The 25,295-nt window shown below is 37.5% G+C and overlaps 1 protein-coding gene across 11 annotated transcripts in view; it reads left to right on the plus strand.

Moving 5' to 3' along the window:
• Positions 1–25,295, plus strand: part of CDK12 (cyclin dependent kinase 12) — a 62,338-nt gene that overhangs the window by 19,541 nt on the left and 17,502 nt on the right. For 3 of the 11 annotated variants that reach the window (XM_059046589.2, XM_067021199.1, XM_067021200.1), the window contains exons 7-13: positions 4,366–4,422; positions 4,810–4,911; positions 10,810–10,887; positions 11,909–12,025; positions 12,501–12,632; positions 14,441–14,652; positions 15,486–15,938. In XM_059046589.2, the coding sequence (XP_058902572.1) occupies positions 4,366–4,422; positions 4,810–4,911; positions 10,810–10,887; positions 11,909–12,025; positions 12,501–12,632; positions 14,441–14,652; positions 15,486–15,938 (1,151 nt within the window). Of the gene's footprint in view, positions 1–4,365; positions 4,423–4,809; positions 4,912–10,809; positions 10,888–11,908; positions 12,026–12,500; positions 12,633–14,440; positions 14,653–15,485; positions 15,939–19,822; positions 23,708–25,295 lie in introns of those variants that run through there. The other 8 variants (XM_067021194.1, XM_067021195.1, XM_067021197.1 and 5 more) reach the window with 5 other exon arrangements.

Raw genomic sequence — 25,295 nt, forward strand, 5'->3', positions numbered from 1 at the left:
TACATACTGAAGAATAAAAAGCAAGTCTGGTACCATTGAAATAAGGCCAGTGTTTGGTTCTGTAGGTAGTGGGCTGTTTATAGCCATCTTTGTCTGATGCACCCTTTGTTTTAAATATTTTGGATCAGTTCTATTTAACAAACATTATCTAGATGGGAATATGGAATGGTTATGACATATTTCCTGTCTTTGTGGAGTAGGGTGACCAACTCTCCAGTGTTGCCCGAGACTGTCCTGGTTTTAGCACTAAAAGTCCCACATGGGATGGTTGGTCCCTGAAGATTTCAGAGTTTAGTAGGGAAGCTAAACAAATAAGTTGCTCAATTCAATAAACATTTATTAAGCTTTTTTTTTTTCCCCTTGAATTTGGGAGCATCTGGGAAGATGCAGTCTTGAGGAATGAATAGGAATTTATCAGAAAGACTGATAACAGAGGTTCACATTTCTAGGCAAAAGAAGAGTGCATGTACAAAAGCATATAAATGTGAAGATAACATGTTATGTTTGGAAAACTGTAAAGGAGTCATTGCTAGGGCAAGAAGAGTGAAGCACATAATGGCAAGAGATGAAGCTGGACAGTTGCAAGGAGCCAATTTAAAGATCTTGTATATCTTGCTAAGGAGCTTAAATTTTATTTACAGGTAACAGCCATTGAAGGGTGCTGGTTAATTTCTTATTTTTAAATTATACAATTAATGCGTTATTATATTAATTGTACAAATTACTGTAAAATTGTTATTTGTACTTAGATACCTTTTTGAGACAAAACACGACATTAAAAATATCATTCCTTTCTGGAGACTTCCCTGGCGGTCTAGTGGTTAAGACTTTGCCTTCCAACGCGGAGGCTGCGGGTTCCATCCCTGGTCAGGGAGCTAAGATCCCACATGCCTCACGGCCAAAAAAACCAAAACATAAAACAGAAGCAATATGGTAACAAGTTCAGTAAAGACTTTGAAAATGGTCCGCAAAAAAGTCTTACATATATATACATATATATATATGTATATATATACACACACACATATACATATATACACACACACACACATACACACACACACATACACATATACATATACATATATATGTCATTCCTTTCTGTCACTATCCCTGTGATCCACCACAATTCTCATTAAAGCTGGGGGCTTGGTTAATCTGTATCCACAGTAATAGTGCTTCAAAAATTTGATGATGGCTATCATCTTGCAGCTTTCTGGACTATAGTATTAATATACTTTTTTCTGTTCCTTTTGCTCCTCTATTGGGGGATGTTTCAGGCCAGGGAATAACTACAGTCCTGCTTGGTGTCCTTTCTGGTGGGTCAGGCCCCTTTCTGTCCCTGACTTCCCATATTCAGGAAGCTGATAAGGTTTTAGACTAAAGTGAATTTCCTTCTCAGGTTGCTAAGTAGGATGCAGAAGTCTCATGGTCTAGTCTGATCCAGCCAGCCTCTGCTCTTGCCCATTTAGTTCTGTCTACACAGAGACTTCTAGGTGAGAGGGCCTAGAGAGGAGTTCTCAGGTAGACAAAGAAGAGAAGGCATTGACGAGAGAGGGAGGAGAGCAGCATTGGGCTCCATGATGTTTATTTTATCTTAATTACACAAGTATAAATGACACCAAGTTATTTTAGATATAGGAGAGACATAATTAGTCTTCTGTTTTAGAAACATCACTAAATGGTCACCATATAGCGTGTGAACTGGAGGCAGAGAGACTTATTAAGAACAATGTAAGAAATGGTCAGTGCTTGAACTAACCAAGGCATTGCTAGAAGAGGATGGACAGGATGGACTTGGTAGATCAGTAGACTTTGATGAGTGAGTGAATGGTGGCGAATGAATCAAAGTACTTAAGTACTTTAACTCAAAGATTTCTGACCTGAGAAACTATCTAGATGGGTGGCATAGTGGTCAATATAGGGAATACAGAAGGAACAGCAGGATGCGTCTGGGGAAGAGTAAACCCTTTTTGGATATGTCTGTTATATATCCAGGGTAGTGATATCAAATAGGCATATGGTCACATGGGAGTTTCAAACTAGCATTGTAGATTCAGGAGTTATCAAGCATAGAAAAGATGTTGAGAAGATGGAACCCAAGGGGCTGATTAGACAGATAGGAAGAAAATAAGGAAATATGAATGCAAAATAGGCAGGTTTAAGAAATGAATGGTCATAGATGTCAAGTGATGCAGGTAGATTTTAAGACCCAAGGAGAGAATCTGAAAATTAAAAAGTCAGTGGTGAAAGTGTGGAGTAAGTGGGTTGGTAGCACAGTTAATGGGAAGGTGATTGTAGGTGTGACTTCAATTTTTTGTTTTTATTAATTTTGTATTAAAGAAGCAGAGGTTTGAGCATATTTAAATGCTAAGCAAAAAGAAAATGAGTAGAGAGGGGGAAGTTGAAGATTCAAGAAAGAACCAAAGTAATTTAAAGAAATGAGTTTCTAAAGGAGATGGGGTGAAGACCAGAGGTGTTAATACTGATTATCCTTGAATAAGAAAAGAGATTGACTCACTTTTTCTGAAATTGAAGGGAGAGGAGAAAGCAAGGTTAGAGGTGTAAATAAGTTTATAGGTAAAAATATGTTAAATAGGTCCCACCTGATGGCTTGTTTCCAATGAAGAAGGTTACTGAGAGTGAGGCGGGGGGATGGACTAGGAAATATGCTAGGTGCTGGTGATGTTTAGGTCTAGCCTCATTTTCCATAACTGTATATCTATTGCCATTTTAACTTTCAGTCCTACCATAGTAGGACTTGCCTTGAGTCTTGGGATCAAAGTAAGGATGCCAAGAAATTTGAGGAACGCTTTTTGTCTCAATATAGGGCTCAAGTCCGCTATTTCTTTCCTTTTTGCTTCTCTCAGAATTTGCTTAGAAATCAAACTTAAAATGTGATGATGTCTGGGACAGGTGGGTATGGTGCCCATAATCTTTACTAGGAATGGTAAGAGTTGATTTAATGTAAAATTTCGTTGCTAGTAGCTTTTTTGTTTTAATATTTTGCCCCATTGCTCAGACTTTGAAGAGCACCTCCTAGAAGAGCCCTTTTTTTCTCTTCTATCTCACTTTTCTGCTTGATCTGAGCTATCAGGCACCTGAGATATCCCCAGTCCCTTAAAAAAGGTGAATTGGCTTTTCATTCCACAAGATGTAACGCAAACTGTAAATGTGACTAGATAGACTACACAAAAATTTAGATAAATATGATTAATCCAAAATAGTTAATAATGTTTTTTAAATAGTTTCCCAACATTTTGTGTTGCATTTTATTAAAATATTGCTTGACATCACTGTCAAAGACAGAATATTTAGTACAGTGAAACATGGATGTGATCCTTTTAAGGGAGTGGTTCTCAAAGTGTGGTTCTCAGATCAGCACCATTGGCATCACCTGTGGGCTTGTTGGAAATGCGGATTCATGGACCCATGACCTACTGAATCAGCATCTCTGGTAATGGGGCCCAGAAAACATTTAACAAGCTTTCCAGGTGATTCTTATTTCATATTAACGTTTGAGAACCCCTGTAAAGTCATAATTGTGTATCTTATGGTATAGGAAGTGATGGCAGTTTGTTGGTAGAAGGGGCCTTGTTCATCATAAAAATTGTTTGTTCAGATCAAAGGTATGTTCTCTGAAAAATCTGTTATAGCCACAGAATTGTTGCAGTTTACTTTTTGTTATGAAAAATGTCAAATTATAAGAAAAAGTTGAGACACTAATACAATTAATAACACATATACAACTAACATTTTGTTAATATTTGCTTCCTTTTTATTTTTCTGCCTGACGTATTTTAAAGTAAATTACAGATATCATTACGTTTGATCCAGTGGTTAGGACTTGGCACTTTCACTGCTGTGGCCCAGATTCAATACCTGGCTGGGGAGCTAAGATCCCGAATGCCCCATGGCGTGGCCAAAAAAAAAAAAAAGCCTTTTGTATAGCTAGTTTTATTCAAACCAGAATCAGTCAAGGATTATGAATTGGATTTAGTTGTTAGACCTCTTAAATCTCTCTTAATCTAAAACAGCCCATTCCTTTTTTCCCCAACAGTAGGTATTTAATCTAGCAGGTTCTAGCCACTGTTGTTTGCCAAGAAATAAAAGAAATATTTAGTTAAGGAGTCAAATCCAAAAATACAGTAGTAGTCCAAAAAAAACTCCCTAAGGCTTTGTATAGTGGAGTCGTCAAAAGAGGCTTAATCTGGCAGAGTGACCATTAAGAGTAGAACTGAAAGAGCAGAGGTTAAAAATTCATTTTTGTAATACCTTTACCTCCTAAATTAGCACTTGACTTTTTAGGTGTAATTTGGAGGCTGCTGTTGTTACTTATGAAAATAATTAATTTTTGTTTTACAGTGGGCAAATCAAACTAGCAGATTTTGGACTTGCTCGGCTCTATAATTCTGAAGAGAGGTGAGTCATTCAACAAAATTACATGTGAGAAATAGGAAAGAATCTTTTTCATTCTTGGATATGCTAGTATTCTGCAGATTGCAATAACTCTCAGAGTTCCCTAATTTTCTAAATGTGTTTACCACCTAGATTTTAGACAGTAAATTCTATCTAAATTCTTGAATCTGCCTTAGACTGAAATAAATCAACCCAAATTGGAATGGAAGTTATTTCTTCATCACCTTCTGTCCAGTTTACTTTTGACTCTTAGGTTGCTATGGAGCTGTTTTGATGATCCCGTCTCCAGTTGGCAGCTATTTTAATTTGCATTTAATTGTACAAGTATTTTTCATCAGAAACCGTTGTAACCATTGTAAATTTATGTCATGGTTATGTTTTACATTTCAGCCGCCCTTATACAAACAAAGTCATTACTCTGTGGTACCGACCTCCAGAACTTCTGCTGGGAGAGGAGCGTTATACACCAGCAATAGATGTTTGGAGCTGTGGGTAAGGCTTTTTTCACTTTTTCTTTTGTTTGTAATTCACATACTGTTGAATTTGTATCCTGTTTTATCTCTACATTGGCTTTTTGCCATTCTTCTTTGAGTTCAAAAGGATGGGGATCAACTTTTAGCCAGATTTCAAAGAAATCTGTTGAACTTTTCTTAATATCAGACACATAGTTTTTTTTTTAACATTTCCCCAATTATCTTTTTTTTTAACATTTCCCCAATTTTCTTGTTTTTTTTTTTTAAGCTTACTTTGAATTTGGATCCAAATACATTCAAATAAGGCTCATAGATTGTAATTGATTATCTCAAGTCTTTAAATTATAGATTCCTCCTCCATCTCTCTTAGGTTCCCCCCCCCCCTTATAATTTTTTTTAGAAGAAACTGGGTCATTTGTCCTACAGAATTTCCCATAATCTGGACTTTGCTGGTTGCATTCTCATGGTGATCTTTTAGCATGGTTCTCTATTTTTTTTATTTCCTGTAAATTGTAGGTGAATTCAGGTTTGATTCCCAACACCCACTGACCCTGAAACTATTTTACAGGTGGTTTTGAGTACTTCTGACAGATTACATAGTCACTTGAACATCAGAGTTGGGGGTAGGAAGCAGTGGGAGCCTCTGCCCATAGTACAGGCAATAACTGGTTACATTACCTGTAGAACTTAAAAACAATTTAAAAACCCGTTACAAATTAGTCTACTTTTTATTATCCTCTTATACAAGCAGTTCTAAAGAATGTCTAATAAAATATTCATCCCTATCAGAGCAGATTTACACATACACACACCACGTTATATAATATGTAATTGTCTCTTTTTGAAATGTTATTAGCTATTAATGATCCACATCCATCAATCTATTTGTGGTGGTTTTGTGATACGATATTCTAATCATTTTATTCTTTCTTGAAATAAAGACAGTTTATGTATTTGGCTAACCTTGGGTACAAATGATACAGAAAAGGTTTAATTAGGGAATTCCCTGGTGGTGCAGTGGTTAGGACTCCATGCTTTCACTCCTGAGGGCCTGGGTTTGATCCCTGGAAGGGGAACTAAGATTCCAGAAGCTTCTGGCACAGCCAAAAAAAAAAAAAAGAAGTTGAAAAGGTTTAATTAAAGGTTGAATTCTTTCATTTTATTTACATGTTTTCAAAATAATGAGGTGGCTTACTATTATCCTCCAAAGATGACCAAAGAGAAGTTATTTGGGGTTTGTTTTTTAGTTTCATTATGAACTCATGGATTTAAACAAATTTGACATGTTTTAATTCATTGTAGCTATCATCCTTATTCCTCTTCAAACTGTCCAGTCTTTGGTCAGTGGACTTTTATGCAGGTTAATTCTTGGGACCTTTTGACTCAACCATATTAGTCTTTGATAGCCTTCATTGTTTTCTGGTTCTAGGCTTATCCTGTTCATTTCCTGCCACAGACCTGAAATTGGCCATTTCTCTAAGGAGTCTTAGTTCCTTTTAGTACAAAATGATACTTAGAGGCCACAATTTGTATGTTAGGGGCATAGACATTTTAAATGGACTGTGTTAGTTGTTTAATTTTTTTTAATATATAAATTAATTAAATTAATTAATTTATTTTTGGCTGTGTTGAGTCTTCATTGCTGCACGTGGGCTATCTCTAGTTGAGGCAAGCAGGGGCTACTCTTCGTTGCTGTGTGCAGGCTTCTCATTGCGGTGGCTTCTCTTGTTGTGGAGCACGGGCTCTAGGTACTTGGGCTTCAGTAGTTGTGGATTGCGGTCTCTAGAGCACAGGCTTAGTAGTTGTGGCACATGGGCTTAGTGACTCTGCAGCATGTGGGATCTTCCCGGACCAGGACTTGAACCCGCGTCCCCTGCATTGGCAGACGGATTCTTAACCACTGCCCCACGAGGGAAGTCCCCTAGTTAATTGTTTCTTAAACTGTATGATTTATGTATGCACACTGACCTTGACCTCCATACTTTAGGATTCTGACACACATACTTCCCAGTGGAGCATATCACTTTTTTCCATTCTTTCCTCTGTTAATGTCATTCTTTAAAAGGAGCAGTATAAGGCTTTTATTTCAAAATTCAAAAGGGTGATGGAGAAAGAGCATAATTTCTGTAGTAGCCTACCCAATTCAAATGAAGCTTTAGTTAAATTTTACTGACTGAAGCTGGGCATGTTTGTGTTCTGGACTATTTGCTCTAACAGTATTAGCATTTAAATGGTCACAACTAGGCTCTAAAGTTAATGCCCCATTAAGATGCGCAGGGTAAGTTCATAGCTCTGTTGGTACTATTTCTGTGCAACCTGCTACATCAGTGCAGTAGCAAAGTGTTGATTACATAATGATGTCTTTCCCACCAAAGGACTGGAAACTGAAATAAAACACAATTGGAAATTAAAATTGTAGAAAATTATACTTTCTTTAAAGCTCAGTGACTCATTGAATTGAGATTTTGCTTGACTTTTGATGTGTACTTACTGCTTTGGTGATCCATGGTAGTCTCTCTGAAGATATTTTTGTGGGATGCTCTTGACAGAATTAATTGATGGAGCAGTTAGTTCAGTTTGAAAATCAAGGGAGAAACCAGAAAGACTAGTATAACACGTTATACCTAGAGTCTGAAAACTTATCTGGGTTTGTTCTTTCTGCGTTTTATTTTACATGTTGTGATAACACTGTATTTGGAATTTGATTTGGCAGTTAATATTAGAAACAATTAAATTTTACTTATACTTTTCTTTCTTTGGATAAGGTTTGTGAGAATATTGGAAATAAGAATTTGAGGTTAACAAATACTAAAAGAAAGGAGCTAATAACTTTAAAAGCTGGGTTTGTTTGCATTCTCAAATTTTGTCAAGCTAAAGAATTTCAAAGTTAAACTATATACAGTTGTCCCTCTGTATCCACAGGAGGATTGGTTCCGGGACCCCCTGCTTCCAAAACATGGGGATGCTCAAGTCTGTTATATTAAATGGTGTAGTGTTTGCATATAACCTACACACACCCTCTCACATATCCTCCAGTATACTCTCAATCATCTCTGATTACTTATAATACCTAATACAATGTAAATGCTGCATAAATAGTTGTAAATACAATGTAAATACAATGTAACTGCTGTGTAAATAGTTGCCAGTGTGGCAAATTTAAGTTTTGCTTTTTGGAACTTTCTGGAATTTTTTTTCTAAGTATTTTCAATCCATGGTTGGTTGAATCTGTGGATAGGAACCTATGGATATGGAGGGCTGACTGAAAACATTGGTTTTGGGAATATTTGTTAATTAATCTCATTCCAGAGCACAGGTTAGAAGAGATTCGTTGTTCACTTTTTTCTTCCCCACTGTTTGAAAAAAAATATTTCAGACATAAAAAAAGTACAGAGTATTCCTGTAATTTTTTTCATGTTTTAAATTTATTTTGAAATAATTTTAAATGTACAGAAAAGATGCTAGAATAGTACAAAGAACTTTAGTATAACCTTTATCCAGATTCACTGATTTTTTTAACCTTTCAGTTGAGATTTCCAATAAACCATATATTCAAAGTGTATAATTTAAGTTTTGACGTATTATTTATATACACCAGTGAAACCGTCACCAATGTCACCTCCAAAATTTTCCATGTGCTCCTTTGTAGTCCCTCTTACTGTCCATACCACCCCATTCCCAGGCAACCACCGTTCTGCTCTCTATCACTTTAGATTGATTTCCATTTCTAGAATTTTATGTAAACAGAATCATACTATCTATGCTCTTTTTTCCCTATGGCATCTTTTTTTTTTTTTTTTTTTTTTTTTGGTACACAGGCGTCTCACTGTTGTGGCCTCTCCTGTTGCGGAGCGCAGGCTCCGGATGCGCAGGCTCAGCGGCCATGGCTCATGGGCCCAGCCGCTTCATGGCATGTGGGATCTTCCCCGACCAGGGCACGAACCTGTGTTCCCTGCATCAGCAGGCGGACTCTCAACCACTGCGCCACCAGGGAAGCCCCCTATGGTATCTTTTACTCAGCATTAATTATTTTGAGATCATTTGTGTTAGATTCACTAATTTTTAACATCTTGCCACATTTCCTTTTTTTTTTTTTTTTTGCCACATTTCCTTTTATATTCACATATATATATATGTGGTATGTATATGTGTTATATATATGTACTTATATATAATACAATGTACAATATATACATAGAATAAAATGTACGTTTATATATGTATACCATATGTTTTTCCAGAACTATTTGAAAGTAGTTCTATGTATCATGCTCCTTTCCCTCTTAATATTTAATGTACGTTTCCTAAGAGCAAAGATATTCTCTTATAATCACAGTATGATTATCAAATTCAGGGAATTTAACATTGATACAATATATTTAATAGAGTATAACCTATATTCCATATTCTGATTTTGTTGGTACCCTTATAATGTCCTGGAAACAATACTTCACCTGATAGGGGATCCAGTTCATTGTCATATACTACATTTAGTTTTCATTCTTTAATCTGGAACAGTTCCTTAGCCTTTTTTTGGTTTTAATTTTGGCTGGAATATTCCATAAGTGTTCTTTTTTAAGTTTAGTTGATTTATAATATTAGTTTCAGGTGTACAACATAGGGATTCAGAATTTTTGTACATTATGTTTCATTTAAAGTTACTATAGGGCTTCCCTGGTGGCGCAGTGGTTGAGAGTCTGCCTGCCAATGCAGGGGACGCAGGTTCGTGCCCCAGTCCGGGAAGATCCCACATGCCGTGGAGCGGCTGGGCCTGTGAGCCATGGCCGCTGAGCCTGCACATCCGGAGCCTGTGCTCCTCAATGGGAGAGGCCACAACAGTGAGAGGCCTGCGTACCGCAAAAAAAAAAATAACGTTACTATAAAATATTGACTATATTCCCTGTACTGTACAATGTATGCTTGTAGCTTATTTGTTATATACATAGTAGTTTGTAGCTCTTAATCCCCTACCCCTGTCTTGCCCTTCTCCAAGTCCCTCTCCCCACCGGTAACCACTAGTTTTTTCCCTCTATCTGTGAGTCTATTTCTGTTTTGTTATATTCATTCATTTGTTTTATTTTTTAGATTCTACATATTAATGATAATATACAGTATTTATCTTTCTCTGTATGACTTATTTCACTAAGCATAATACCCTCTAGGTCCATCCATGTTGTTGCAAATGGCAGAATTTCATTCTTTTTTATTTCATAAGTGTTTTTTTTTAAGGTATTACATTTGTATTTACATGAACCCTGTTTGCCTCTTACTGATGATGTTAATTTTGGTCACTTGGTTAAGGTGTTGTCTTTTTTCCACACTTAAATAGTTATCAGTTTTCCTTTTGTAATTAATAAGTAATTTATGGAGAGATACTTGGAGACTGTAAATATGTCAATATAGTTTTGAAAGGCCTTTTCAAAATGGTAAAAGTGTTTAAGCATAATATGTTTGAAAGTCCTATTGAAACTGATCCTGACTGATGACAGTAAACTTTTCTTTACAAATATAGTGCCAAGAGGGCTGTACATGTACATAGTGCATTCTGCAGAGCAGATGAATGAAAAAGGCTAATATTCTTTTTATTGAAACTGCTGAGCATCTTTGTAAAATTGAAATGTGTGTTTTTCATTATTTCCTAAATTTACAAGTGGAATTGATAGAAAAGGCTTCTTAACTCCTTTTTTCTGCTTATAGACTGTCCTTTATAGGTGGCAAAAGTTTGATCTACCAGCAAATCTAAATCCTTTGTACTATTTTCACTGCAAGAAATATTTTCTTCTATGAAACTCAGACCCTGAGTTTTGGGCTTATTTAGTATGTCAGATACAGTCTGATATACTATAAAAGTTTATTGAGACACTTTAAATAGGCTCCAGGGATTTCTCTTCTGACCTCTCAATTTTATTCTTTCTAGATGCATCCTTGGGGAACTGTTCACAAAGAAGCCAATTTTTCAAGCCAATCTGGAACTGGCTCAGCTAGAACTGATCAGGTACAGCTGTGCATGTGCTCTGAGTGCCCAGGGGTGATAGGTAATCTCATCCTCTAATTTCTAACATTTTTCAGTCATTCTACTAAGTGAGTTTATGCTCCTTATGTCTACGTAAGTTTCTCTTCACTCAATCAGGTTTACCATGTATTTTGTCATGGGTTGTATATGGAAAGAAGTTGTATTCCACCTACTTCTTAGGTCTTTCTTTGCATTTTTAAAAAATTAGTTCTTCATATAAAAGCATGCTGTTTTCAGGATAGCTGTTCCATTCTTACTTAGGTTAGATTAAGATCAACTTTATCCAGCAAACATTCGTTGAGCCTGTTCTATAACAAATTCCTATCTCTGTTAAACTTTAGGATTCAGAGATAAATAAGATAGGCCCCTGCCTTCAGAGAACTCAGAGTTTAGTAAGTGATGCATCAGGTAAACAGATAATTATAAAAGGGAGCCTGTAATAGAGGATTTTGGGAAGATTTGGGGTTGGGATGGAATTTGAGTTTTGTTTTTTGTTTTATTTCTTTTCAATAAAATTAAGGGGAAGAATACGACAGGCTAATGTAGACTTTTTTTTAAAGGTGGTGTGTAACTCATGTGTTATGCAGTAAATTCAGTTTTCCATCAAAATTCCAGTCTTAGGCTCTCTTCTGCTAGTTTTCCCTTTTAGGGACATTATAGGACCAGCTCAGCTCTTTGAAGTTAATACTAACTGAACAGAACAAAATTGGTAGTTGAAACCTATGTGGAAGATTAAGAACATGTTTTACAAAACCAAATCTGTGGATCATTTTGGACTATTGTGCCAGTATTTTCTCTTCACTGTCGTGTAACCAGTCTTTCTGTCCTGTTCCTTCTGTCCTTAAAGCAGTGTGGTCAGGTTTTACCTCTCTGCATGCCTTTTAACTTAATAAGCCAAGATCCCTCAGACCTGAGGAGGTAATAATTTCTGCTTCTAGAATCTCCAGAATTTATGATGCTGACTCACTCACTTCCTTGTTCTTGCTTTTTGCTTTGTTTTCAGTCGACTCTGTGGTAGCCCTTGTCCAGCTGTGTGGCCTGATGTTATCAAGCTGCCTTACTTCAATACAATGAAACCGAAGAAGCAATATAGAAGGCGCCTACGAGAAGAATTCTCTTTGTGAGTTTGACAAATGTGTACATCTAGTTTCCGTCTTTGGCTGTTTGGACTTGACTTTTTCTTGTCCTAGGGAGTTAGTGCTGTCCTAATTTATTATGAAAACACACCATAGGAAAACATTTTATTTTTGAGCAGTATGAGTTTTATCATAGCCCTTTTGTAATTTTCTCATATGAAGGCTTTAACTGATAGAAAACCATTTTATTCTGAATGATATACAAGTTTTCTCATAGTCCTTTTGATCTTCCTAAAACAAAAAGGATGAAACTGCTGGCTTCATGTTTTCTACCTGTATTACTATTGCATTTCTTGAATCCTTTGTGGAAGTAAATCTGTTTACTTGTTTATCCAGGTTCCAACTCCCTTCCCATAGTTTTACATGGAGCTGGAAATTCAGAGACCTTTGACATAAGGTTACTGGTTTAAGAACTGTGGGGTCATTGTGAACTCATTCTTTCTCTCTTCCTTTTCACAGCATTCCTTCAGCAGCACTTGATTTACTGGACCACATGCTGACGTTAGATCCTAGTAAACGTTGTACAGCTGAACAGACCCTACAGAGTGACTTCCTTAAAGATGTCGAGCTCAGCAAAATGGATCCTCCAGAGTAAGTGCTGGCGGCTATGTAGTGACCCTAAAGCTTCCCGAGGCTTCAGGAGATGAGAAACTCAAAATAATAGGTTTTTTAAAAAAGGAACTGCAGTGGCCAACCAAATAGAGAGGTGTCCTTGAGTATTACGGTTGATAAGAAGTTTATTGCTTTATGTTTTTTTCTTAAACAAGGAATAGATTTAGATATGATATTTGTTCTAACTGGACTCATGCTATCTTCTTTTGTCCCTGGATCCCCAGCATATTGCTCTATATAATCTCTTTGAAAGTATTCCTTCTAATTTTTGCTTTTAACCATTTCATCTTTTTTAACTCCCTATATCTGCGGTGACCATGTTATCCCACACGTGCAAGAACAGTCCTAATTTTAAATAGTTTGTCTCACTATCAAACCATATGTCCTGAATTTTGATATAGAAAATATGGTCTATGAATGTGTCTTTCTTCTATCAGAAGCTTATTAATTTCCTGTATTGTATGAGATCCTCAGAGCTTCTACACTCACATCTCACATTCTGATAGATAAAAATCTTTGACTCTCACTGACAGCATTATAGCTTTCATGTCAGAGTTTTTGGGCATTTCTTTCTTATAGAAATACTGTGTATCTTGAATGTATGAGATGTTAGTACACGAACAGATGATATCTACAAATCTGATAATCCGAAGAAATGTTCGAATTCATTTATTGTGTTTGAATTTTGATATATTGAATGTGATTGAAATATGTAAGCTTTTTAGTAAAAATTGGAAACTTGTTATAGAGAAATTTTGGCTATGATAATCTTTATTGTGGTAAGGTTTGACTTACTGGAATTTATTGAGTATAGGAAAGTCTGGAAATATATTAAAATATACTAATAAACCTCACAAGTGAAAATATCCAGTCATGAAATTCAGTGAGCAGAAAGAAGAAAGAACCAGTTTTTTGGTCCTTACACACCAAGTAATACATAAATCGATTTTACACAGAGGTGATTTAATCATGATATGCTCATGTGGTTCCAAGATTTAAATTACCACCTTGCCTGGACTTTTTATATATATTAACAAGGCAGTCACCTCTGTTCTATTTATTCCCAACTGAAACTTGACCAATAAAGGTCTCCTTTATTTTTGTTATGCCAAGCAAGAACAGTTATAAAACTTAACTGTTTGACTGGAATATGGGCATTTATATAGCAAGTGTGTCTCTGGTATTAGCAAGATATTCATTTCTCACTGTAGAAAGAAATTCTTTGGGCTTTTGCATTTTTAGTTTCTCACACTACCATATGCCATGATTCTATTTACACTGCTACTATCTGTTTACTAACTATACTGGTTATTTTTATATTTTCCTTATCCTTTCTATTTCCCCTTGCTCTTTGCCTTCCCATTTTATTTTATTTTATTTATTTTTAAAAATTTATTTATTTATTTTTGGCTGCGTTGGGTCTTCATTGCTGTGCACGGGCTTTCTTTAGTTGCGGGGAGCAGGGGCTACTCTGTTGCAATGTGTGGGCTGCTCATTGTGGTGGCTCCTCTTGTTGCAGAGCACAGGCTCTAGGCACCGACTTCAGTAGCTGTGGCTTGGCGGGTTCTACAGCGCAAGCTCAGTAGTTGTGTCACATGGGCTTAGTTGCTTTGCGGCATGTGGGATCTTCCTGGACCAGGGATCAAACCCAGCGTGTCCCATGCATTGGCAGGCGGATTCTTAACCACTGCGCCACCAGGGAAGCCCCAGCCTTCCCATTTTAATCTCTTGTTCCTCCATTCACTCACTACTGCATTCCCACACACATTTCTTTTGTCTTTTTCCAGCCTCCCCCACTGGCAGGATTGCCATGAATTATGGAGTAAGAAACGGCGACGGCAGCGACAAAGCGGTGTTTTGGTAGAAGAGCCACCTCCACCCAAAGCCTCTCGAAAAGAAACTATCTCAGGGACAAGTGCTGAGCCTGTGAAGAACAGCAGCCCAGCACCACCTCAGCCTACTCCTGGAAAGGTGGAGCCTGGGGCTGGGGATGCAATAGGTCAGTGCTGGGTTGTGCTTTTACTAATCACTTGGCAGATTTTGAAGGTCAAGTGCAAGTGTGTGTGTGTGTGTGTGTGTGTGTGTGTGTGAATTTATGATTAGTTTACCCATGGTTCCCTAACAACTGGAGCCCTGTTTATGTTAGATTTGTTAAGACCGTCCTAGAATTTGATCATGTTAAGTCACAATTGCTAAATGTAGTTAGTTCTGTAGACTGTTGTTTGATCTAAATATATCAAAAACTGTGTAATGATGAATTATAAACAACAAAGTAGCTCTTCTGTGGTGCAACCATTTTTTCTGAACTACAGCTATTCCTTCCTTGGCTCATTTTTCCTTCCTTGTTCACTTAAAACAGTGGTTTTCAATGCTGGCTGCACATTAGAATCATCTAAAAAGCTTTATATATAAACACCTCCAAACAATTGCCAGATCTCTAGGGATGGGACCTGAGGCTTCTGAATTTTAAAATCTCTCCTATTCTCATTGTAAAGCAATTATACTCTAATAAAGATATTTCAAAAACAAACAGACAATAAACCTCTCCTATTCTGATGTACAGTAAGGGTTGAAAATCACTGACCTTGAAGAATATAGATAAAATGAAGTCAATTTTACTCACAATACAGAGATGTTTTAATTAGTCCCTGTATTTTTAAGTGAAAATATAAAGAATAACAAATGTGTCATGACAGTTGGAGGCATGAAAAATGAGACATTCAAAATGAAACTTCATTCATTGGATATTGTAAGTTGCTATTGCCAATTGAAGAAGGCAAAGGTCCTTGCCTTGCCTCATCCTCTTATATTGGCTCCACTGTCTCTCCACAGGCCTCGGTGACATCACACAACAGTTGAATCAAAGTGAGTTGGCAGTGTTATTGAACCTGCTCCAGAGCCAAACTGACCTGAGTATTCCTCAAATGGCGCAGCTGCTTAACATCCACTCCAATCCAGAGATACAGCAGCAGCTGGAGGCCCTGAACCAATCCATCAGTGTCATAACAGAAGCCACTTCCCAACAGCAGGACTCAGAGCCCACGGCCCCAGAGGAATCTTTGAAGGAGGCACCCCCTGCCCCAGTGGTCCAACCTTCAGCAGAACAGACAACCCCTGAAGCTTCAAGCACACCAGCTGACATGCAGAATATGTTGGCAGTTCTCTTGAGTCAACTAATGAAAACCCAGGAGCCAGCAGGCAACCTGGAGGAAAACAACAGTGACAAGAACAGTGGGCCACAGGGGCCCCGAAGAACTCCCACAATGCCACAGGAGGAGGCAGCAGGTAAACAGACCGGTCATGAATCTCATTGAGCTCAGGTGCTGTTTATCCTCTTAAAAATCTCTAACATTTTCTTTTTCACATCAGTGGCCTCGGTTTCAGTCTTTCTGTCACCTAGTCTACAGGAGAACATAGCACCAAGTGATGTATTTCTTGCCCAGCTTCTTTTATTTAAGTCTCAAAGCTTCTTAAAGCACCTTTCATATACTGATTGTTTTTCCATCTTTCCATTTCCTAGGAAGTAGGTAAGTAAAGTCCCTGTGTTCTCACACAAGGAAACCACAACTGTAGCTAGTGATGCATCTTGAACCACTGTGTGTGTGGTGGCCAGCTAGTATTGGCACTTGAAAATCTGCCTTCCAAACAAACCATTATCAGATTGTACAAATAGTCAATTGTACTCTGGTATAGTGGATGCTAGATACCAGAGTCTCGCCAGAAACATACAGTCAAGAAAGCCCTAATAAGATATCATTGTTAATCTCCTGAAGAATAAATTGAGATTTCTAAGTAGATAATTAACAAAGTACATTTCCTTTCCAAAAAACGGCATATAAAAATGATTCCTTTAAATCTGTGTTCCTGAAAGAGATAATTAAATGGACCCTAGATTAGGAATTGAGCATTATATTAAAAAAAAAATCTGAAAAAAGGAAATATGTATACCTTGATCTCACATGACCACAGCATACAATTTATTATAGGGAAAAGAAGTTTAAATTTTCTAATGAATTCTGATTCACAGTCTTTACTTGCAAAATGTTTACTTATCTGAAAGTGATTCCAACTCCTTGGAAATTTTTGCTGTCCATGAAGACCCCATGAATTGGGGAATGAGAAGATGTACAAGGTCTGATGGGGTACACTAACCTTCAACTTTTAGGCTGTTGCATTCACATTTCATATGGGTTGGTATGGAGAATATATGCCTTATTTCCACTAGTACAAGGTCAGATATATAAACTATCATATGTAAAGTTAAAAAAAAACAGAAGGTAACATAAATAAAATTACCCCCTTACTTTATAGATAGGGAAACTGCAATCCAGGGAGTTTAAATAAGCCTGCCTATGGTCCCACTGCTGGAATCATATTATTGGCAGAGGCAGAACTAGAATTCCTGTACTTTCTTAATGTGTTTCTTGTTAATGTGTTTCTTAATTCACTTTGCTATTATGCCATAACAATTCCAGTTGTTTTTAAGAGACTCCAGGATGTGGAATAACAGAGAAAGCAAATCTAGAATTAAAGTAGGCCTTTTTATCTCATCTCTCATACCTTCCTCCCTTGCACCACCACCCACCCCCCCAACCAAAAAAAAAAAATTCAGCTATAATCAAAGTATCTGAAAGAAGTTCAAGTTCAATGTCATAGTGATTGAAAGAAATTCACCCAGTAATTGAGTCAACAAGCTATCAGCCAAATGGTGAAATTGAACTAAAATTAAGGCCTGGCTCATGGCCAGAAATTGTTGGATTTACTTTTCAGAGGAGAGTAGAAATGCCATTCCTAATGATTACAGTCACTTTTGGATTATCCCGTTGGTGTCTCTCCGATGTCTCTATGTTCTTGTTTCTCCCCTGCTACCTCTCATTTGGCCATTTTAGTGTTCATTAGCAATTCCACCAGAGGGCAGACTGAGTTAGCCAGAGAAGGTAAAAATCTATCACTTTGGCTACTGTTTAGCTATTCTGTACTAGTTGGGAAAGGATTTTGGTTGAAATCTAATGAGTAAAATGAAGTTTTAAGTTACTTGTGTATTTCATTAATCCCTCCCACCATGGGTACAGGCTGTTAAGGATTGGCAATATTGTTAATACTTTGAATCTTATAACAGTATGTTTTTTTTAATGTGATCTTTACTTTTAATTCTCTTAAGACGTTTTATTAACCTTTAATAGTTCTTTACAATCCGTCTGCCTTTGCTATTTTGAAATAGTTTTCATCCTCTCATGTGAAAGAATGTGAGCTTAAGAATTAGTTCTGTTGAAACACAATTAGGCTATTTACATAAAAGGCAAATATGAAAAGTAGTATAGATGGAAGAAAATAAGTGTAGCTTTATCCATTTTTGCAGTTAGGCATTTTTAAAGTTGTTTGCCCTTAGTATTAAAACAAACAAACAAACAAAAAAAACTGGTGTTCCATTTCATGTACAGACCAAAAATACTTTAAAAAATAACTGGTACTGTGATTGATGTTCTTACGTAGTGAGATATGTAGTGTTCACGGCAAAAAGCTCTGAAATCTATAGATGTTTGTAGTCCAGTTAGCTCTCCTTTTTCTGGACGTCTACTTTTTAAGTTTTGAGTTTTCTATAACTAATTTTTTTGTCCTTTAATTCAGTTTTCTCTACCACCTAGTCAACCAGCCAGTCTGTTAACAAGTAACTTGGGTGCGTATTGTATATAGGATGACCACCTTGTCCCTGTACTGTCCTGGTTTTAAAACTGAAAGTTAGCAACCTGGGAAAACCCCCTCAGTCCCAGGGAAATTGGGACTCTTGGTCACCCTACTTGTATGTTACACACCAACCTTATCCTCCTACTGCTCAACAGTTTTGTAGTGTTTTCAGAATACTTTCGTCTGCACGCTAAGGGCATGCTTACTTTCCTGATTGTTTTTGCAAAATATAATTGTGGTAAATATACAACCAAAATACCTAATGATAACTATAAAAACTACTTTTGGCTTGCCTGAGTAATGACTTTATATCACTATCTCAGATAATAATAAAGAATTGATTATATGGACATTTAAAATATGCTTCCATAGGGAACAGAAAAATCAATCATTTGGAAGATATCCCAAAACTTTAAGTCTTTCCTTCAGCAGGATGACTCCCAACTCTCTAAAGTCACAGTTCTGATTGTACTTGGTTTTGTGTGTCCTCAAACTCACGCCATTGTACATTTCTAGTCTCTTACCTTGGCAGGAGTTCATTATCAGACAATGATTGCCGTGGTTAGGCAAAGTAATCCAGCAGTGGGGTGACAAAAACTTTAGGGAGTGGTTCTAGTAAGATCTTTGGAAAGACAGAGTGTAGTAATTAGTTCAATACATTTCTAAATACTTGTTTCTTGTCACTGTCTCCAAGATAAACAGATGTTTATCAACATCCCATTCTGCATGACATTGCTATAGTGATTTTTTATAATTACTGTAACAAAGGAAACTGAATGACAGTATGGTGGTTAATATCCTATTCTTCAGAATGTGATTATGGGGAAAGGGGACTCAAGTTGGGAGAAGCAAGTGTATAATTTATACATGACGGTAATGGAAGGTTTTTACTTTATTTCACCTCTCCTGTGTATTCTTTTAGTTCTGTTTTACGTGTTAACCTTATATCATCAAACGTTCTGTAAAATGTGTTAGCTAAGTCCATACAAGGTCTCCTATTGTACAGCAAGATTATGTCCTAGATATGTGACCACAGCATTTGTATTGTTCCCTCTCATCTTCCTTCTTTCTAATTTTCATTAATGTTTTGATCCAACAGCAAAAAAGGGGCGGGGAGGCTACCAACAGCCTACATATTAGAACAATTCCTTAAGGAAGGAAATGGAGGAAATCTCAGACAAAAATCAGGACAATCATTTGAAATATATGATCTTTTTACACCAGCTGTTAGATCCAGAATGCAACTGTTTTACTTTTAATCACTTGATTTTATTTATAAATTGCGATTTCCTGATCCCAAGGTTTTATTCTTTATATATATTTGGTTACTTGTATTGATATTTGTTTATGTCGGGCAGTGTGTGTGTGTGTGTGTGTGTGTGTGTGTGTGTGTTTGTGTTTGTGTGTGTGTGTTTGTGTGTGTTTGTGTTTATAGTCACATGTGATTTTAAAGATGGTGTTTAAAAGAAGTAACCCTTCCACAGCATGTCCTCCTCACATTCTTCCACCAGAGAAGAGGCCCCCTGAGCCCCCCGGACCTCCACCGCCGCCACCTCCACCCCCTCTGGTTGAAGGCGATCTTTCCAGCGCCCCCCAGGAGTTGAACCCAGCCGTGACAGCCGCCTTGCTGCAACTTTTATCCCAGCCTGAAGCAGAGCCTCCTGGCCACCTGCCACATGAGCACCAGGCCTTGAGACCAATGGATTACTCCACCCGACCCCATCCCAACAGGACTTATGGAAACAATGATGGGCCTGAAACAGGGTTCAGTGCCACTGACACTGATGAACGCCACTCTGGTCCAGCCTTGACAGAATCCTTGGCCCAGACCCTGGTGAAGAACAGGACCTTCTCGGGCTCTGTGAGCCACCTTGGGGAGTCTAGCAGTTACCAGGGCACAGGGTCAGTGCAGTTCCCAGGGGACCAGGACCTCCGTTTTGCCAGGGTCCCCTTAGCATTACACTCAGTGGTCGGGCAACCATTCCTGAAGGCTGAGGGAAGCAGCAACTCTGTGGTACACGCAGAGACCAAATTGCAAAACTATGGGGAGCTGGGGCCAGGAACCACTGGGGCCAGCAGCTCAGGAGCAGGCCTTAACTGGGGGGCCCCAGCTCAGTCTTCTGCTTATGGAAAACTCTATCGGGGGCCTACAAGAGTCCCTCAAAGAGGGGGAAGAGGGAGAGGAGTTCCTTACTAACCCAGAGACTTCAGAGTCCTGAAAGATTCCTTCCCTATCCATCCTTCCACCCAGTCCTCTGAACCTTTAATGAAATCATTTGCCAGAGCGAGGTAATCTTCTGCATTTGGCTACTGCAAAGCTGTCTGTTGTATTTCTTGCTCACTTGCTACTAGCAAGCGACTTATAAAATAGCGATGTTGGCACCAGTTCCCTCTGGATGGGCTAGAGCCAGAACATTTACTTCAGCTCTACCTAGTAAATATAAGTAGAGAATACGGAGAGGGTCATTAAATTGAAAAGTAAATGTTTAATTAGTTCATTGCCTGTACTTCTTGAGCAGAAGAAAAAGGAAACAGTTTCAATTTTGAGATGGTTCAGGAGAGGCTCTCTTTAGGTTTTTAAAGTTTTGTGTTTGTTTTTGTTTTTGTTTTTTTAAGAGACTAGCGTTCACAAAATTTGAGCTGCTCTTAGGCTTTTGCTATAAGGGAAACAGAGTGACTGGCTGATTTAAATAAATGTTTCCTTCCTCTCCACCATCTCACATTTTTTCTTTCAAGTGAACTCTTTTTTTTACCCCATTGAGCATCTTGAACATACCTTTTTTCCAAATAAATTGCTTGTCCTTAAGGTTTGCTCCACTTTGAGAAAAGACATGCCCCGTCTCTCCCTGCACATGAAGCAGGTTGTAGAAAGTGGCTTTCTTGGGCAAGTAGGTAGACTTTACCCCATCTCTTATTTTTTACCCCATCTTTATAGTTTCTCTTTTGCTCACTCTCTCTCTGTCTCTCTCTTTTTTGAGGCATTTGTTTGGAAAAAATTAATTGTTGAGATGCCCAAAATCCTGGGATAATTCTTTACTTTTTTTGAAATAAAGGAAAGGAAATTCAAACTCCTATATTGTTCTCTGTAAATCTTCAATTCTAAAATGTTTTTTGGTTTTTTTTAAACCACGTTCTGATGGTGAAGTTGATTTGTAGATGCAACCAGCCTAGGACATTGCTGCTGAGCTAGGGTAGGAGATGATGGCTCCATACATGGAGGGCTACTAAGATCAGTTAGCATACATACTGTTTACGCATATATTTTTATGTCAAGAAAAACCTTTGAAACAGAGCATTGTAATATTGTCAAAGAGAAAAAAAATACATCCTGAAAATACATGGAAATGTAACTTAGTTTAGGGTGGATATTTTTCTGAAGATGTATCACTACCTGAGACCTTTTTTAAAAAAATAATTTTAAAAGAGCAGACCATAAGAAAGAACAGTATTGACATATACACATCTCAGCATGTATATCCTGCCAATTCTTTTAGGGATTTTCCTCCAGAGAGGTTTGATTCTGGTTTTGGTAAAAGGGGTTAAATTATGACTTCATGGCAAGAATTTTGCCTTATTATAAACAGAAAATGGAAGAGGGAAAGGCTTTCAGGGTGGGATAACCTGGGAGGTTTCTCATTCTGGCTTCCAGTTTTGTGTGAGTACCAGCATATAATGTGTTTTTAAAACATATACATTTAAATAAATTATCTGCACAGACCTAGACCTTTGTGAAACGTAGGTTAGTCCCGTTTTACAAAGAAAAGGCAAATATGTTTCAGCATCTTGGAGAATAGTTTACAGACCTCAAGTAAAGTTTCATGTTTCAATGCCAAGTTCTTATATTAAAAAATAAACACTACTTGTAAGAGAGAGGTGCGTTAATTAAAAAATAAAAACAACAACAAAAAAAACCTTTAAAGAAATGAAAGAAGAACCCTCTTCTGATACTTACATGAAGACTATTTTCCCCTGTTACTGAAATAGGCAGATATCCGGTGTGTGTATTTCTTTATTATTCTCTGGGTTTTGCTCTGGCCTTGCCCTCAGGGCCAAACATTGATTAAAAAGAGAACCTTCTAGCCATTTTGGCATTGATGGCTTTTTATACCAGTGTGTCCAATTAGATTTGCTAGGCTCACTGACATGCTATTGGTAAATTGCATTGAAGTTCATCTGAACCTTTTGTCTGTTGACTTCTTAGTCCTCAGACATGGGCCTTTGTATTTTAGAATATTTGAATTAGAGTCGTTGAGCCCTGCTCTCCCATTTTTGATTAAAGAACGTAAGCCTGGGATACTATCAAAAGTATCCAGTGAGAAAAATTGGTTTCCCATCAAATATGAATAAAATTCTCTATATATTTTCATTGTACTTTGGTTATCAGCAGTCATCAATAGTGTTTTTCCCTCTCCACCCCTTATTTTTAATTATGCCAAATACTCTAAATAATATACTTAAGTCTCCATTCCCCCATCCCTACTACTAGGGAAGGGGGTGAGAATGTGTGTGTGTGTGTTTGTGTATGTATGATCCCATCTCAACCCCCACCCCCATTTTGGGAGTCTAACCTTTAAAAAGAAAAAAATTTTTTTGGACTATTAAAGGCAGAGGGACAAAGAAACAACCTGTAATCTGTCTGGAGGAAGAAAAGGTATTTGCTAATTTTTCAGCTATGTTATCTATAAACGTGATGGAAGTACAGGTTTGGCAGAATTTTTGCTTGGCTATTAGAAAATTACAAACCCAATTAATTCAAAAGTGGTTTTGGTTTTAGTTACTGAACCATGGGAGATATTGTCCATTAATTAAATACATTATTTTGAACAGATGATAAGTCTGATTCTGTTCACGAATGAGAGGCAAAACTGGTTTGACCATGATCATTTTTGTGTTTTGAAAACAAATTTGCCTGACCCAGTTTATTTTTTTCCTTCAACTGTCCATGGGAACGATAAGGATTTGAAAACATCAGATCTGTACGTATAAAAGCAGGGCAGTTAGCACGAATTCGTGAGTAGGATTTCTGTTAGCTTATGCCATAGACATCACCCAGCCACCTGTGTGTGTGTGTTTGTGTGTGTGTATGTGTGTGTATGTGTGTGTGTGTGTAATATGCATATATAGTTACAGTACTAAAATGGTTACCAGCAGGTTTTGAGAGAGAATGCTGCATCAGAAAAGTGTCAGTTGCCACCTCATTCTCCCTGATTTAGGTTCCTGACACTGTATTCCTTTCTCTCTCTTGTTTTTGCCCCCTATCGGGTTTACCTTGTCTATGTATAGATATTTTGTAATATATTAAATTTTTTCTTTCAGTTTATAAAAATGGAAAGTGGAGATTGGAAAATTAAATATTTCCTGTTACTATACCACTTTTGCTCCATTGCATTTACTTCTTAATCTGTACCCTTTGAGCAGATCTAATTATATGTATAAAGCGCATTTCTCCTCCACTTTATCCTAGGGGTTCTTTGTCTCAGAATCTCTGTAGACTCATAAATTATCAAAAAAAAAAAAAAGTTTTCAGGATTTGAAGAGGTGCTTCAAAACACTAGACTAGGAACTAGAGAATAAAGAATTGGGGGAAATCATAAGATGTGATTTTCTAAAGTAAAAAGTTTAGTTGCACAAAAGTAATGATGGTGCCAGGCCATCAAAAGAGTTGAGCTTCATGTACCCTGACTCCTCCTGAAAGGAGAGGTAAGTGGGTTTGAGCTCAACTGTCATGAAGAGAAATTGGTAAGAAGCTGTTAAGACCAAAAAAAAAAATAGTCTCTTAAATCAGAAACCCTCACCCTCACGCCAGTTCCTGTGTTACCTTGAGTAGGGCCAGCATGGGGATGGATTAGTGTTGCTAGTTCTGTTGAGATTTCCTGATACATTGCCAATCCAGGAAGTAAGTCGAAGTTATTTATAAGGGTAAAATTCCTATTATTTCCAAAATCTTTTCCTGTCTCCACATGAGAAAATTGCTTTCCCTTCCCTTTCATGGTTTAGGACACTGGAGACTAAACTTTCCCTTGTAATATGTGCTACAGTCCTGCTAGTTATGACATAAGTAGGCAGAGGACAGGAAAAAAAATGCATCAGGAGACAGGAAGAGGGGAGACAGGTATCAGGAAGTTGTGAGTGGAGTAAGCAGTCATACAAGGTTAAGGGGTACACCAGAACAAGGAAATTAGGAAGAAATCCAATTCAAAAATGTGGTGTTGAGGGTTGCCAGCTTGTCTTTGAATCCCCACAGTTTTAAGTAAGATGTTTCCTTGCCTGTGGGCTGTCGTGTCTTTACCCAGAAGGAGAATGGAGAGCTCAAGATTGTTCCAATTCCTGGAGTCCTGTGTTCCTTGTTAGCCTCCAGAGAAAAGGAATTTGTTTTTGATCTTTATGTAATGCAAGTTCATGACTAGGAGTGTGCACTTCAACCTAGTAGAGAGTATTGTTTCCACTTCATAGCAATGGCTGTCTTCAATTCTGGGCCTGAAAGTTGAGGACCTAACTAACCTGGACTTTTTTCTCTATCACACTCAAGGCTATTTCTAAGTAGAAACCATGCTGTTCAGTACCTAAATTTCTTGGGCACTATCTTTTCCTAGACAGGCATCCTTAACTGTGTGGTAAGGTTAATGCCTGAAGGAAGTTAACAGTTAATATTCTTTGTGCTGAACTGGGATTTACATTGTTACTAAAGACTGCCCAATAGCTTGACTTGTTTTTTTTTGGTATTGAGTTACTTCTCTGTTCACAACTTAGTCATCCTGAACAGCTAAGTGGAATGGAAGTGGGGAGTTCCTCAAGTGAGTAAATATTCAAACATTCCAAGGGAGAAATGGAACTGCTGAGTCTTCTGGTTGTCCTGAGAGGCAAGGTGAGCATTCCTGGACACTGGTTAATTTTACTGTCCAGGTGTGGCATTTCCAGTGTTCCTGTATAGCCTTAGGAATACTCTCACGTGAGAGT

The sequence above is a fragment of the Kogia breviceps genome, chromosome 19, assembly GCF_026419965.1.
Source record: "Kogia breviceps isolate mKogBre1 chromosome 19, mKogBre1 haplotype 1, whole genome shotgun sequence".
Lineage (NCBI taxonomy): Eukaryota > Metazoa > Chordata > Mammalia > Artiodactyla > Physeteridae > Kogia > Kogia breviceps.